Source organism: Carassius auratus, unplaced genomic scaffold (assembly GCF_003368295.1).
Source record: "Carassius auratus strain Wakin unplaced genomic scaffold, ASM336829v1 scaf_tig00038676, whole genome shotgun sequence".
Taxonomy (NCBI): Eukaryota; Metazoa; Chordata; class Actinopteri; order Cypriniformes; family Cyprinidae; genus Carassius; species Carassius auratus.
In genome coordinates, this window is record NW_020526460.1 from 53,627 (window position 1) to 71,656 (window position 18,030).

Consider the following 18,030-nt stretch of genomic DNA (forward strand, 5'->3'; position numbering starts at 1 on the left):
AATATATTTAGCATCCTTTTTAAAGCTTGAAACCTCTCATTCACTGTCACTGCAAGGAAAATAATGACCATTACTTGGCTCCTATATGAAGGTGAGTAAATGATGGCAGAATGGATGAACTACCCCTTTAAGAAAGAGCATATTGACGGGCAAATGTCATGACTATTTTATGTGTGAGAAAAAAAAAAAGTATATTGGAAGAGAAATGCATCACTGTTAAGACATTCTAATGAATACCCACTATATTGTACACAAACAGAAGAGGGGGAGGTGATGTAGTGACATTGTGTAGGAGAATATAGAAAGTGAATTGGTGTAGCTATCTGTGTGACTGATTTTTATAATAAACCACATTAAAACATACAGTGAAGCTTCTAAATGTGCCACAGGACAAACACTCATTCTGGTAACTTGAAAGCGAGGAACACCAGCATTATCCATTTGTCTTCCTGGCTCGCACTTCTCATCAGGAAATCCTGGGTATTCTTTTTCCAGCTCGTACTCACAGCCACATTAGACACATTTATCAGGATTCGCCAACACCATTATGACAGCCCTTATCAAATTATCTGTCGGCACAACTGGCTGTGAGTGAGGAATTAGAAACACTAACTTCACTGAGGAATGCAATTTGCTTGGATGCAGCGTGTCGAATGCTCGCGAGCGTGGCGCGGGGCCCAGTGGAGGGTTAACAGAACGGTCGCTGCATCCTGATTGGCTGTCTGTTGGGACAGATGTCCTCCTGTCGCTCCGACTCGAGAGGTGGATGTCCCTGCAAGCCATGACAGATGCTCCGAAAGGTAAAACAGATGGAAGTGACTCAGGGAGTGTGTGGCTATGGGCAGTTAAGTTGAGGAATAATGGGAATAATCATTCTAAAAAGCAAAAGGCTGTTCGTCACAAAGCGACCACGCATACCCAGGCAGCCCTGCAGAAAGGTAGAGACGCGAAACTCCTGAGAATGATTAAAAGCATCTCCCACCGTTCGGCGCAGGCAGCTATAATCAGACGCTCTGCTCCGCTACCCAGTATTTCTCAGACGGGAAGAACAGGTGTGCACCATCACACCGGGATCCAAGTATGCAATCCAGTTCCCATGCTTAAGAGTGTTTACCGATGTTGTTAAGAAATGGAGTGTAAAATGCATAATTAGATACACCTTGTACACCGTGTTCGTTAAGAATTATAAATGTAAAATACCTTTGGCATAATGAAATGCCTACTAGAGATCTTAATAGGACGATTAGTCACAGGACAGGCTGGTTTGAAAAACGTGTGTTTTGATTTAGCACTAAGCAGAACCATAACGCGGCATAATGCGTCTTGCTGAAAAATCAGCCCGGCTCGGTGGCGTCTGTGCCGCGGAAGATGTTGCATTACCCATATGAATCTCAGCTGGCTTGTGTTTTTTTTTGCTCCTTCAGGTTCTCTCATTATTAACTTATGAAACCCTCTTCACGGCCGTGTGAGACAGCAATATGGAGCAGGAACATTTCTCTGAAAATAAGGGCTTGGGCATTCACTGGATAAACACGGGGCCTGCTTTATGGGTTCTACCTGCGGGTTGCCATTGGAGACACGGTGTCTCTACAAAGACATGCATAATTAACTGCAACTGTAGAGTGTGGAGGTGTAAAAGAGATCTACGAGCTGAAGCGCATCAAGCCGTGTATTATCAGTAGAGCATCTCTCGTCATTAGAATGCAAATCTACAATTTCAAGGACAAAACCCTCATCAGCTGGTGCAATTGTGCCTCTGCTGTCCTCACGCCTGGCCCTCTCGTCATACCTTCGTTTGCAACTGTGCTTCTGTGCTTCAGTTTCCTGTGTGTGTGTGGATTAGTACGCCGTGCCTCGTTTGGAGTTGCATTTTTACACTGACAGCAGGTCTGATCATCAATTATTACAGCTCACTGACTCTAAAATGGGCATATCCCCTGGTGTGACACTTGCAGCTTTGACCACGGGCATGAGAGAGAGAGACCGGGAGAGAGTGAGAGAGTTAACCCAGAAGAGCAGTGCACCTGCATGCACAGTGACATCAGACATCAAAGTGGCAGAGGAGAACGGCCATGCCGCAAGACAACATCTGCCTCCCGCTGTGACCGACTAGTTAAGCCAGCTACACAATCAAGGACACACACCGTGCCTCTGTTAAAACCGCTGCAGACCCGCTTTGGAAATCGGACTAGAAGTTGTTTACCAGTAGACATTTTACTATATATAATGGAAACACTATAGGTTTAACTTTTAAATGAAATATGAATGATAAATTACATTAAAAAGCAGAAGAAATATGATTTTTTGTGATTTTTATGATCATATTGAAAATCTGTATTATTAAGTAAAATTTAAAAATCTTTCTTTCCTTTTTTTTCATGCACACGCACACACTTACACACACACACACACACACACACAATATTATTTTTATTTTATTATTAGAAAGGAAAGATGATAAATAAAATAAAATAAAATAAAATAAAATAAAATAAAATAAAATAAAATAAAATATGGAAAACTCAAATTTGGTGTTGAATAATGTCATCCACCTAATGATGGCTGCTATCTGTATGTTATAAAATAAAATGTAGAATATTTTTGGTATATTAATTTACATGTACCATAAATAATATAAATAAACATATAATGCTTGAAAGGTTGTGAATGTATAATTATTATTATTAATATTTGCAATCTCATTTTCTTTCTTCTTCTTCTTTTTTTTTTTTTTACAGTAAAGTTTGAAATTATGGCTCAGATATAATGCTAGTGTTTTACACCCACAGCAAATGACGTGCATAATTCCATACTGTAGATCTTAATTAAATCGCAGTGTTTGGACCCATGGTAGCATGATGAAATGTAATCAGAGAACACCAACAAGGACTGTCTTCTTTTAACTAGAGAGCAGGAACATGGTAAATAAAGATTCATACACAGTATCTGATTCAACATGGAAAACTTTGCACGGCGTGACAGATGCTGAACAGCTGAAACCCCTGGGACTTAGGACTGCCTGGAATGAGAGCAAATCAATGCAACCAAGCAGGTGCGCAGAAGAATCAGGGCACAGGGACACTGGTGGCCGGTCGGCACAGCAGCTGGAGGTGCACTTTGGTGGCTCTCCTCGACGCAGACGGCGCAAAGTGGCAGGCAACTGCTTGACCCTCCTGGTGCTCCGCTGCCTGGAGGTCCCACAGATGCTGGGTAGCAGCATCATGACCTGTGAACTTGACCATGGCAAATGTGATGAATGCATCAGCTCTTCTGTGCGCTAGCTACGCCTCTGCCAGGCCTCCATGTTCAGTGTCAAGCCCTCAAAAGCTCCTGTCATATTTTGTTAGCCCAAACACTTCCTGCCAGGGCAAGTCTAATCCATCCTCCATGTGTCCCGAATGAAATCCTTTTTCTTCCACTCAGCAAAGCTCTCTTGTTCCCACACTCCATCTGTCTGTGTTACTGGCCCCGAGCTCTTTCTGAAGTCATCCGTTTGTTTGAGAATACCAATTTATCAAAGAATCAGAGCTCACATTGATCACCGGACCACAGGGTGCCACCAGGTAATCCGGTTCCTGCATGCACACGCACACACGCCTGGATTACATTCTACAGACGCGTGTGAAGATAAAGGACTGGGAGCTAAAAACGATCACTTATTCACATTCGATCGGTCTCATATTAGCCGTGTTTCACTCCTCTTGTTGATAAATTGGAAATAGAGTGAGCTACATTTTGCTTTGATATAACAATAGGTAAGGTCTCCTCTCAAAATATCAATCTTAAATAGCCCAGATGTCTCATCGACTGAATGCCCTAGTTTACAGAAGAATTTACAGATGTTTGGTTTCATGAATATGCAATATGTGATTTGCACTAATACTAAATGGGTTCAGTGGTTTATTAACCTGACACCAAAAAAATTTAAAAATAAAATGTCACGGGTTAATAAAGTTACTGTCACCAAAAATACAACCCCCTAAGATGCTGAGTCTGTTTAGTTTTAAAAGAATATTGACGCTCGTTTATTTCGGTCAATAATCCTATCTGAGGCCCATCTTTATCCTTGGCACTGTCTGCATAAGAAAAATGAGAAAGAGGTGTGGACATGCATTTTAATCAATTCGCCGTGGCATATTTTAGAGACCCAGTTCTCTGTGTAGACACAACAGCCCTAACATTAGATGCCGGTAAGAAATCAGGCATAATTTTGTTGAAATGTCATATATAAATAATATAATAAAAACTCTTATTTTGAGTGGTTTAAACAAATTACCTTAAATGGAAAAATAAAAAAAGACTGCACGGTCTATTCATGTTGCTAGACAAATAAATTAAATGAATACAAATTAAGATTAAGTGGAACATAATCTAATCACACATGCAACCAATATCTGAAGCTCACATTTAGTCTCCATGCGACAGTTCTGTTCAAAACCCGAGGTTTTTAGGATTTACTGTTGTATAAGAGAAAACAAATTCTTGTCAAACTATTGGCAACAAATGGCATTTAATAAAACATCAACATATAAATTTTTCAGTTTTTTTCTGTGTTTTCTTGTTGCATCTGACTGTTTGTACCTATCCCTTGCACCATGTCAAATCAAGCACGCTGGATTCTGTAGACGTCAAAGAGGCAAGTGTTTCTGAGGGATGATAGACTTCTAACAAAATGCATTTGATTGATGGAACTGGAGTCTGCAGTCTGGTTCTGTTCACAAAGTGAACCAAGAGCATGAAAAATGTATGTGCATCCAAGACAAACATACAGGCATTTTAATGCTTTGATAATGAGCTGCTCTACAGTACATATCTCTCTGGAAACCACATATGATAGTGGCCACTGAAATCATGCCAATTGGGAGAAACGTAATCACAATGACATTTAGATGATGAAGCCTCAAAGTGTCATGAACAGAAGTGCCTTTGCAGCCTGTTACTGGTCATGACTATCACGGATGAATAAACACCCGGTCCAAGGACCTCCTCAGTCCCAAGATGGGAAACTTTTGGTTTTAGTTTGGTTATGAAAATATAAATCGCTGAACATGCTATAATTATTTTATTTATTGTATTATTATTTATTATATGAATTTAAAATGGTATGAAAAATATAAACAAGTATTTTATATAATAATAATATTAATAATAGCAAGTGCTTTTGAGCTGGGTGTTTGAAGTTCCCCCACAGAGTTCAGAATATTTTATCCAGAGATGCAATCAAACGTGACAGCTACTGATCCATCCTCCAAATCAGACATGAGACTTACTGAACATATTAACAAGCGCCGAATAGCTGTTTTAATTGTCAGAGCCTTTGAAATCCCAGTCAGAGAGTTCCACAGTCAGTTTTCATTCAGAAAACACTTCAAATGAGTCTACAAACAGAATGAGGGCCCTATCTTGCACCCAGCGCAACTGACTTTGTACACCGACGCATGTGTCATTCCTATTTTGCACCTGCGCAAAGCGCGCTTTTCCCTCCACAGAAGCACGTCGCTAAACTAGTGAATGAACTTGCGCTCCCTGGGCGGTTCAGCGCAAAAAAGGGAGGCGTGTTCCGGCGCAAACAATCCCTGGTGCTATTTTGCTGTTCCATTAAACAATTGCGCCACTGACCAGAAAAAACCTAGTCTAAAGTCAGTGGCGCGTTGCGCGTTGTTCATTATGCTATTTTAAGGGCGCATGCTTGACCATAATGTATAGCGTGCACAACGCGCATACACTTTGCTCGTGTAATCTACACAGATGCGACAGTTATTTTTGCAAATCATAAATTGTTACACTAAAAAAAATATTAACACATGAGATGACGGAAATCATTGTGGTGTGCCACGAAGATGTGAAAAAAATAGGCATAAATCTAGCTTACAAATTATTCAGGCTAATTATTCTCCCATCCCCATACAACACACCTTCTCTGTCTTTCACTGCTCTTACAAGAACATCAGTCTCCTCGGCTGTGAACCGCTCCTGGCATGCGCCTGGTAAATACGCCATAATAATAGTAATCCATAATGGAACTTGCGCACCTGCTTTTAAAGGGAATGTTGGATGACGCTCTGATTGGTTTATTTCACGTTACGCCCAAACCACACCTATGAATAATGAAGCTGCTTCAGACCAACCCATTTTAGATTTGCGCCGGGCGCATGAGCCATTGATCCCGCCGGGAAAATAGCAACAGCGCCGAGACCCGCCCACAAACTTAATTGCGCTTCGCGCTTTGACACTTGCGTTTCAGATCGTTAAAATAGGGCCCTGAGTGTGTGAAACCAAAACCAACTAAATGAATATATAAAAGTTATTGTTCTCATTTCCAATATTTTTCTAATACATATTAACATTTTAAGTTGTAGAAATGAACAGGCATTATGAGCAAACATTAATTAACAATGAACAGCTGCATTCTTTTAAATTAACATTAAAAATAAATTCATTTATTTATTTATTTTCGGCTCAATCCCCAGCAGCACAACACTTAATACACTGTCCTGGAGCTTTCTTGTATGACACATTCCTAACTCTTCCTGGGAAACAAAGGAGATTTTAGTACTTTGACTTGACTTTCCAGATCAATACATTGTCTCCCCAAGACAACTGTCAATGGCATTTGAAGTAGACTAAACAGGTTCCCCTCAATATCAGCTCAAAGAGTCAATTCTTCCCCTAAAACCCTCTTGGCTATGACAGATAAACAGATGAAACCAATCAAATCCCACCTGACCAGGGCCAGACATGAAACAGGCAAAGACAGAAAAGAAATAAGGGCAAAACTGGCATGAGAATACTAAAAATGTGTACATTCGTCCTGCCGCTGGTTTAATTTAACTCGGTCTTAATGCAGCAGCTGGAAATAGGTTCCAAAACCCTGCAGCACAAAATCAGTTATTTGTTTAGCTTGAGAGAAGCCAACTTTGCAAATACGGTTTGGTTCAAGTGACCATCCCAATATGATTACTGGTGTCCCGTGGAAGGTCTTTAACAAGCATGCAAGCAAAAAAAAAAAGCTTTTTCAGCCCAGTCGTTTCATTTCTCGTCTGTTTTTATTCCTTTTAGACTCGAGCTTTCATGCATGCTGGGCCGGGGATGGGATGACTTACTATGATGGTTGAAATACAGGCATTGCTTTGATGCAGTTGTGTCATATTACAACTCCGACTGAGATATTACGCTTAAATCAGTCAGAGTATTGCTATTATGATGAAAAGGGACAACAGCTAAAACGGCTTGCTTTTCAGGATGTCTCAACATCAACCAGGGACTCGCAGTCAGTCACTGATTCATACGCTTTCATCTGAGGCAGATATTATTTCACAATGTCATTTTTTTACACTAAAACCATATTTCAAAATTGAAACAAAAGCAATGCTGAACAGTTTCAAACACGTAGCCTGTAGTTAAGCAATTATTTTTGATTGTAAGAAGTTCATGTACCTATATAAAGTCACAATTTTGAGTAAAAGGTTTCCAGGGTGGATTCTGATTGGGAAATGGAAAATAAAATGTAGTGTAATTAAGCTACACATTCATTACCAATGACTGAAGAAAATAATAGGCAGCCTGAATTGATTTAATGAAAATGCATTTTACACAACGTCCCATCACTTTGTGCCATGTTTATAGCATTGTTTTACATGCTCCGCTTGAGATTATCTGAAAAGGCCAAGCTAGCATCTGTTAAACCACTAACAGCAATAACAGCTATGCTCTGCCAAAGTGAAAGAGAGCGAGAGCATTTCATTTCTTAGGCTTAACCAAGTCCATGCTTGATTCAGTTTTAAACACTGCAGGAGAAAACAATGACAAAAAACACCCATGAAAGCACTTAGGGAAAGTATACATTGAAGCTCTTATGCTGAAAGCGTATCGGCATTATTAAAAGTCTAATCTTATTATATTTAGACTGAATAAAATGGATTGGTTTATTTGAAAATATTTTTTAGACACCAGATTAGATTTTAGAAAGGCAAGACATAAGCTGGTCACATGAGGCCATATGCTACACACCAGGAAATCTCTCTCAATGGCTAATACTTTACTAATGACACTGCAAAAAATAAAAAAATAAAAATAATATTAGCTGGTAGTATGGAGACTCCCTGAGACTAAACCGGTTAGACTTTACTGTAGATGCATGAGAAAATCATATTCAAAAGGAAAATTTACTTCATGAAGGCACTGATTCAAGTTGAATATTTAGTAAATTCCATGAATGTGGCATTACATCAGCATCCATTCAGAATTTTGGGGTAAAAAACAAAAACAAAAAGTTATATTTCTGAAAGCATACGCTTAAAAAATATGTTTAAAAACAATGGGGGGAAATGCAGCTATATCAGTAATGAATTATTTTACACAACCAAAAGTTTTAAAACTTCCAAAGTGTGAGGTAAAAGGAATGATTACTTTATTCAAGAAGATTTTTTTTTATTGTTTAAAAGTGACTGTAAATACATTTATCTTACAATGCTTCGACTTCAAATGCTGTTTCTTTTAAAACTGTCATTCATCAAAAATCCACAAAACAAACATATCACCGTTTCCACAAAAAATAAGCAGCACTACTATTTGATAATAATAGTAATAAATGTTTCTTAAGCAGCAAATCAGCATATTAGAATGATTTCTGAAGGATCCTGTGACACTGAAGACTGGAGGAATAATGCTGAACATTTCAAAGAAATAAATTGCATTTTTAAAATATATTCCAAAAAAAAAAAAAAAAAAAACAAGCTTCTTCATTAGCTGTTCTTTTCCATTAGTCACCTGGTGGCCATACAAAACATAATGCAATTGCTACGAGGTTTCCACCAGTCCAACGTCTGCGAGGGTTATTAAGGATGTAAATCAACACACACTGCAATGCTGCGTGATTATAGCTCTATAAATAACCCTTATGTAATTAATCTGACTTATTTGGAAGGAAACAATGCGACTCATGCAATCACGGAGCACACCATTATGGCAAATTAGCTTTGTAGTGCGCAATACCCACCTCCTTACAAACACTAGACTCAACACTTTCAAGGCAAAGCTTAATATAACTGTATTTTACACACTGCGTCCAAACGATTCGTTAAAACCAGAAAAAATGTATTTAAGATTACGTTTGTTTGCTTTTTTGCATTAATATGTAACCACCTGGATTCCACGGCGGCGCTGATCCCAAACATACACTTTAATGCATAATACTGTTTGATGTTAAGTACAAAGGGTTGGCCGCCCGAAGAGACAGCGAAGATTTAAAAATGTTAATTGCACGAGAAGTTCCCTTTTCTCTCTGCCAGCTGTTCGGGAGGATGGAAGCACAGGGTGGTGGCAGAGATACAACAACGTCCATGCTAATTCGGCAAACAGCAGACTGGGGTCTTTAGCCAATCGGCCAGAGGCTGTGGCAAATTTGAGCTGCTCAGAGCACAGTTTGGTAAAAATGAGCAAATAAACTGGTGACCGTTTGATAAAGAAAGCCTGAGGAGGCAAAGCAAAAGGGAGCCATAAAACGAACGACCTCCTGCCTCATAAATAACTGTAACATAAATGCCACATGAACTTTATTTCGAAAGCGGGCGGTCTAATAAAGACGCTGTTTTTAAAAAGGAGCGGAGAAATACATTGTCGCAAGAATGCCATATCCTCTGCTTTTCCAACAGCTATTACTCAAATCGCAATGACACACGAGACCTTGCCATGCCACCTTTCAGTGCGTAAACTTGCTTCACATCACCTTTTCCCTGCGTCTGCCACCGGTACTCTGTTCTTTTCCTCAATCCCCCTTCGTCTTGCTCTCTCTCTCTATCTCTCTCTCTTGTTCTCACTCTTTTCAAATTGAGACGACAAGATAAGCGATTGCCACAGCTACAGCTGCCTGCTGCTCATTGATAAAACCATATCTAATCCGTCTTGGGCTCCCTACGCCTCCGATGCACTCCTCTCACAGTCTCAGAGTCTGTCAACAGAGAGGGGATCTATCTCTCTTTTTGAACTCTCAGCCACGGCTACAGTTTTTATCAGTGAACTTTTGGGCTTGGAAATGGGGACCGAATGAGATGGTTGACTTATATCCTCAATGAGCACACATTGGGTGGTCCCATCACGCTTGAGGAGATGATGTCAGCCTTTCCTCTTCTGCTTTATGCCATCTCGAACTGCTCTTCTGCCGATTATGAACAAATGACATGATTTCTATCAATCTGGCTTTTGCACAACAGCAAATAATCTTGGGATGAAAGTGCATGATGTATTTCTCATTTTAAGCAGCGTTGGATTGCTCATGTTTATTCATGAGGCTGTCAGTTTGGAAGCTTTCAGGTTTTTTTCAGCTTGTGCTTTGACAATAGAATAAATGATAGATTTTGTGTACAAAGAATGGTTTGCTTGCACAGATGAAGTTGAAGTGAAAAGAAACAGTGCGACAAGAAGACTGACTTCAGAATTCCCTCTCATATTTCTCATATATCATTTGCTGTCTGAATTACCTGAGAGCATTTTAGCCTCCAGATAGAGGGGGTAGTGGGGGATTGCCAAAAAAGGTGTCCACTTTGCCAATTAACCCAGTTCCCAAATGACAAGGATGTCGTGCTCCCATTTACAAGGCTGATTTTATGAAGCCTGAGATGCATCCATCGCAGAATATTAATGAGCCACAGAGCAATCACTTAGCATATGCAAATCACTACTAGTGTTATTGTTTGTTTCTTTTTACAGGATGATGCACAGAATCAGCCCATTATCCAGCTTGTTGTGATCACTCAGTGTATAAAAAAATAGTACACCAAAAAATTCCAAAAAGTCAGATATGGAATTATTAGTTTGTGGTATACAAACCATCCAGTGCATGTCAGGAATATAATATACTAAACTGCACATAGCCCTAAGCCTGTATATGACTGTAACATGTAGCTTAAAACATAAAGACAACAACAACAACAAAACTACTACTCATTCCTAGAGAGACAGTTCACCCCAAAATGTAAATTCTGTCATCAGTTACTCATCCTCACCAAACCTGTATGAGTTTCTTTTTCTGTTGAACACAAAAGAAGAACAGTTGAGAGTAGCCATTGACTTACATAAAATGGGGGTAAATACTGTGCAAGCCAATGGCTACTTGCTACCATAGCTGGGAAGTTACTAGCTAAAAAGTACTTTTATTGTTATTATTATTATTATTATTATTATTATTTTTTTTTTAGTAGCAGTGTGGTACTCTTTTTGTCTCTCTCTTATCTCTTATCTTAAGAGAGAGTTTACCCACAATTGAAAAATCTGCTAATTAGCATTCAGTATTGCAAAGTCTTGAGGTTTGAAATGACATGGGGCTGAGCGAATGATGACAGAATTGTAATTTTTGGGTTTAATTTCATAAGCTTAGTGTTTAATGTAAATCAATACTTAATTATTTAAGTATTCTGTCACCCTAATAGTCACATTGTTTTTGTTTTAGATAAATGCTGCTCATTTAAAAATAATTACATAATCAGATCGCTAAAAAAAAGAATGTCTTCTTATATATACAGTATACACACACATATAGAATGTAAAAATAGGGTGTCAAAACATTTTATATGGAGATATGCGTGTATATGTGAGATAGGTGTTTGTATGCATAGAAAAACAATACTGTCCAGTTTATCAGACATCCAGTATATATGAATGTAAAAAATATGGATTTAAATGCATATACACTATAGGATAGGGCTCAGCTTGAGATAACACGTTGCATTATCAGAGGGAGCAGGCCAGTTCAACAAAAGCTAATCTAAGAGCAAAGACCACCATGTGTGTGTAAATAGTTTGGCGGGAGTAGAGCTGAAGAAATGCATTCATTCTTACACAGCACTGTGAGTGTCCTAGCTCGGCTGCAGTGTAGAACTGAAAGACATTTGTGCTTCAGTCAGAGACGCTACTGTCTCATTTATGGACCAGAAAGAGAGGATATCTGAAGGTGTACACAAGCCAATTTATTTTTATTCATGTGCTTTTTTTTTTTTTTTTTTTTTTTCAGTGTTGTTTTGCCATAAACAACATGAATAACATTATGGTATTTCAGCCATATTATTGATGTGTAAGCCAGAAAGAGATGAAGAGATCTGTGCTGATCACAGGATCTGCCCGACGCACCGGACCATCCTACGGTGTTTGAGATATGAGGGCTTTACCTCCCCGGGTCATGGTGAGAATCAAACACAATAACTGCTTTTATGCAGCATGATGAAGAAGATCTACTAAGCTTACATTCACAAAGTCCAGTCGGTCATACTAAAGGCTGTGCAATATAGAGTAGCGCAGCAGTAAATACTAACCAGCTCTTGCGCCTCATTAAACAATAACAACTTGAGCAAATTAACACTCAACCTAAACAAGCATTATTTGTTCTGCAAAGCACTATTGCAGAAGGTAGCATAATGTTCACTGAGCAGCAATGTACGCTATAAACTTTGCATTTCTGATGCTGCGTCCAGCGCTATTTCAAAAGTCTGGAGTCAGGATGGTGTTTTTTTTTTACATTATAATTCATAATGTAACAGAATATTTTCTAATAAACATTGTTCTTTTGTACTATTCATCAAAAATGCACAGCCTCATTGTGCATAAGAAAAAAAAAAAAATCTTACCAACCCCAAACTTTTGAACAGTAATGCATATAGTGTGAGAATATGTGACATAATGGTCAAACATAGTCATCTGAATATTTGCATAGATAATGAATTAAAAATCTGTGTAAACGTAAAATAACAACATTGCTTAGCAATGTATCAGCCTAGGCAGCATGGAGGCGGTCACAGTTGATATCCCTCTGCCTTTTGCCTGCTCAGCTGCTGAAAATGTGCTGGTAAAGGACAGCAGTCAGTACTTACTGGACTCGGGGTCAGAGTTGCCGTCACCCTCAGTGCGGCTGTTCGGTGAGGTCTGTTCATAGTACTCTTCCTGAGGGAAGCCCAAGGGCAGAGGCTGGGTGATGCTGGCACCGCTATTGGGCTCCTGCTCTCCGAGCCCGCTGTCACTGCAGCTCTCCTGAGAGCCGTCCGGGAGGTGAAAGGTCACGCGCCGTTGCGTCTGCTAAAATACACACACAGAAAAACACACAGCAGTCAAGCTGAGAAGGCAGTGGCTTCAGGCTTTCAGGAAGGAACAGGAGACTGCATTTTAGAATATTTGTTCCTGTGTACCAGAGTCACAGCTCTGGACCTGCAGCTGTATTTTAAAATGAAAAACATTTCAAATGTCTTATTTTAATCACTGCAAAAAGTGAAAACACAAATGTTATCTTAAAGTTGAAGTGGGTAATATTTCAATCACTGGTATTACCAATGGAGTAACAGAAAATATGAAAATAAAAACGAAGCAAGAACAGGAAAATATATTTCACCAAGTCGGTTTAGTGACTATTTATAGTTGACCTAAATCTTAGAAATGACTTTTGTTAGAATAACTTATATAGTCAGGTTGATTATAGTCCTACTGAAATATTTTTTTTATAACTTGATTAAATATTCTGAGTATTCAAAATCATTCAATAAAATACAATAAAAAACGTTAGGAAGAAATACAATAAAATAAAATAGGGAGGACCAGGCAGTTTTCAAAATAAGAAAGCAAATAAATAAAATGATACATTTTCTCAGTTTAAACATTTGATATGTCATCTATGTTGTATTCTGAATAAAATATTGACATCTGAAACTTCCACATCATTGCATTCTGTTTTTATTCACAATTTGTACAGTGTCCCAACTTTTTTGGACTTGTGTTTGTACAAAACATAATAAAAAAGGTTTCTAGAGTGTAGTTGGTTATTATATTGTATTTTATAATATTCTATAAAAAATATTATTTTTTCTTTTGGTGTAGCTGGTGCCAAATGTATTATATTGCCGAGTATCATTCCAAGGAATAAACAAAATCACATAAACATAAACTTCAGTTATGAGATGACTGCCAGCAAGAACGGCAAAGTATCATTTGATCCATTTTAATAAAATCATTTCCGTCACTACTTGAGACACTGGTTCTACTCGGCTGCTCCTCCAGGAGAATATCAGAGCCTCAGTTTCTCCCTCCGAGCATTGTGTTTCTGATTGATAGAGACTGCCCACAGTCATGCAAACTAGTGATTCTTTTTCACAAGGCTCCACTGCTTTCGAACCACTGGCCCAATTTAGACGGCGGAGGAGGATGTGGATCAAGTAGCTTTAACCAGGCAGATCTGGGAACACTATGTAGATTTTCTTGTTCATAGGAGGAGAACCTCTGTCTCTTCAGGGCTGAAATCGGTATGTAAGGTGACCTTTTTGCGGTCTCTTAAATTGCTGGCGGTTAAGAAGATTCTACAGAAGTCCTTATAAAACAGGTCACCTTTATCTTCTTCTTTATCTAATATCACATTAGACTCAAATATGCCAATACCAGTTTATTTGCTTTTTCATATTTATACCTAGGACAGCCAGTGACATTATTATGGCCAAAATGAAAAGCAAAGCAATTGAATTCACAATGCCAAATTCAATGCAAAGAAAAAAAAAGCAATGGTACTGATGTGATTGTGTTTGTTTTTTCATGGCTTTGAGTATTTCATTCATATGAGTATTCATATTTGACTGAAAAAAAAAATACCTAAGATATATCCATGCGTTATCAGTATCAGTTGCTCCATGTGCTTTCTATTAATACTTGAAGAAAATACAGTTGAAATTAAAAACACACAGAACATATTTCCTTATATTCTTAAAGCATTGCAAAACGAAATGAAGAATCAAAAGTTAATCATGAGCACATGCTCAAGAGCTCTAGGGAATTTAAACCAGCCTTTTTTGAATGTTTCTCTTCTGTCACTATGATACGCAAATAAAGGTCGTGTTGTGATTTGAGAAAAGGAATGGCTGTAAAAATAAATAGGAAAATAAAATTCCTTGCGCTAATAAAGAACACGTGTTTCCAAAAACAAAATCTCCACAATGCTTACCATTTCATTTTGGGGCTATTGGTGGATTGACAAACCTAAATCCTAACAGTTGGCATGCTGAATGCAAAGTTGTGAAGGTTCATTATAGTTGGTGTTTCTGCCACCTCAGAAGCATTTTTCAAAACTGAGAAATCAACAGAAAGTAGTCACAGAATAAAAACTACTCCTAAAAAAACTTCAGTAACACCAAGACTTTCTGTATGAATAAAAGAATAAGCAAAATGCTGTCATATGATGCAATGTTAAGGACAATTTTCTACTTTGGAGTGTTTCAAGATGTTCATGCATAAATGAGATCCCTAACATTGCAAAGACTAAAGTCTCAAACCCAAAGAGGCATTTTTTTTTAAAAGTTAAGACTTGTCCATGCCCTCCTGAAATGCCTCATTTAAACACACCCCCACGTCTATGTCAATGTGTGGGAAAATTTGCATAACACCGCCCAAATGTTCACGCAAAGAAAGAAGTAACTTTGAGTCTTACTGTAGTCTTGTTGCTTCTGACGTCACAATGTCGTGTCGTCACCATGTCGTGGAAATGCTGTGTTTCATTGTGAAAGCGAAAATACTTGGTTTGGTCTTTCAAAAGAGGACACAACTAGGAATCAGTGGTTAAAGGTACAGGTTGTAGGACCTGCCATTAGAGGGCGCACTACCAAAACAATAACAATCGAGTGGTTTGATGACACTAAGAAGGAGCGTGGAATGATGGGATTTGTTATCTTCTACCCAACCGCTGACGGCCATCAATCAGACGAAAATATAAATCATGGATTTAACGCGAGTTCAACGATCTGCGCGAGTAAATTACATTCAAAGTCAATGCAAAGACGCAATCAGACTATGGATCAGACGCGTCCTCGCGCGGGTCTAGAGACACGATGCCCCGCGTTTGGCATGTATGCCCCATAATACTAATCTTGCTGGTCGTTATAATGACATACGTTTTCTGTAAAGATATGAATCAAAACAACTCACCTGTTGAGTAAAACACAAGCAAGATCAGCATCTCTTTCTAATTGAAGTTTGTCGCGAAGCTACGTCCGCATTTGTCCATGACACTGTTGTCATGTGGTTTCTACATCAGTAAAGGCGGTAACAAAGGGTAACTAACATAATTGAGAGACAACTGCACTGCCCCGTGTCACTGTTTAGAATGGGAATTTTCTCATAATTTACAAGTAGTTGAAAACCTTAGAGATATTGTTAGTAATCTGCTGGACAGAATAAATAACACTAGCCTAGTGGTTTTTGGATATTTTACTGCAAATATCTTACAAATTGAACCTTTAAGTCATATTTACAACACTGTTCCAGAAAAGTTTAACCCGGATATTCAGATGTGTGGGGTAGTTGCAACTTTGCAAGGACAATCTGGTGCTTCTGACACACAGCCTGTAAGTACTTTTTCATATTTAAAGAATTTGCCAATAACGATTCAAATGTGAGTTCTGAGCAGTGCAGAGGAGCGTTTGTTGTTTGTTGTTTCACCGATCATAAATGCAGACATGGTTTTATGTTTACGTGTTGTGATATGCAATCATTAAGTCATTATAATCCATAATTATGGGACATAAATAATGTGTTTTTGGAACCTTAAACCACATAAACACATTGCATTACACCAAAATAATATTATTTTTAGCAATGTCATATGACCCCTTTAACATAGCTTATTCATGTTAACAGTTAGCTTATTTAGCATTTAAAATAACAGAGAGAGAGATGATGATCTGAAGCTGCTGTGAAATGTTATATAGTTCTGTATCTATACTGTCATCAGCTATCTGAGGTTAATTTCTCGCTTTAATTATGAGGTTAGTCAGCGTGCTTTTGCAGCTCCACTGCAGAAAGCAGCGTCTGACCTCTGAGTGTGATGTTAAGTGGTTCATCTCTGATCTGAGCTGACAGAACAACAGATTGTCACTGGGGAATTACGCCATCTATAATTCAGAGGCCATGCAGTCGCAGTAAGGCGTAAGCTGAACTTTTCATGTTTAAAGCAAACCATACATTAGTTGGCTTGATTTGCATATTTCAAACAGTATGTTTGCTGCTTTAGGAATGCAAATTATCATGCATATGATCACAAAACGCTAACATGCCAATGAAAGCATGTCTCATTTATGTCTTGTATCCTCATCTGGGAGAAGTGGCTAGCTGGATTCACTCGTCCATTCACAACTGGCTTGAATTTTGAATAAACTGTACATGAGAAGTCAAAAGCAAGTTTAGCTGCTCTTATTTCCTTTTCCCTCTTTTTTACTGAATATTTAATCAGGATCAGATGTAAATCATCATAATGCCCCTTAAGGGAAATTCATTGCAATTTAGTGCTGTGAAGATGACAACAGTCAGCTGTCCAGAAATGTGCACAAATATCTTTTTAATGCTTCTAATTGCTGTGCTCATTCCAAATCTACTGTCATAATTGATTAAATACAGCTGTCAAGGACAGGAGTTTATAGCCACAGGGCTCCACTCTCTATTATAAGTCTCAATGGACTGCAAAAAGCAAATGAACAAGACACAAAAATTTAAATATTAACTTTAAGGCATTACATTTCGGAATACTTCAGAATAAAAAAAAAAAAGTTTCTTCAAACCTAAAACACAAACCATTTTACTTATTTAGAAAGGCACAAATCTTCATGAATCACTTGATGTCTGGTCGAAACTGCTGAAATGTCAAAAAAAAAAAAAAAAAAAAAAAAAAAAAAATTGGAACACTATGGAGCAACCATTACAATCCTGTGTTTTATTTTTGTTTATTTATATTAACATACCATTTATTAAACTGAAAAGTTCCATGAGTTCTATGAATCCTTAAAGGATTCGTAATTTTGGTAGGCGTAAAAGGATTCACGTTTTGGATACTTTATGTTTTAAAGTCTGTCTTAACATATGCAAACGTCTGCATGTCATCTCTCCTGTCTTCATATTGGTTAAGGTGTGCACGCACTGTGAAACATTATCACTTGTTTAAAGACCCAAGCCAGAAATCCAGAAAACAAACACAAGCTGCTAGAGGAGATACCAAGACCAAACAAAGCCTGTCCAACAGGA

The 18,030-nt window shown here is 38.2% G+C and overlaps 1 protein-coding gene across 1 annotated transcript in view; it reads right to left on the reverse strand.

The window, feature by feature from the left end:
* Positions 1 to 18,030, reverse strand: part of LOC113083542 (protocadherin-9-like) — an 85,860-nt gene that overhangs the window by 45,569 nt on the left and 22,261 nt on the right. Inside the window, exon 2 of the mRNA XM_026254591.1 lies at positions 12,861 to 13,062. Coding sequence (XP_026110376.1) covers positions 12,861 to 13,062 — 202 coding nt within the window. The remainder of the gene's footprint in view (positions 1 to 12,860; positions 13,063 to 18,030) is intronic.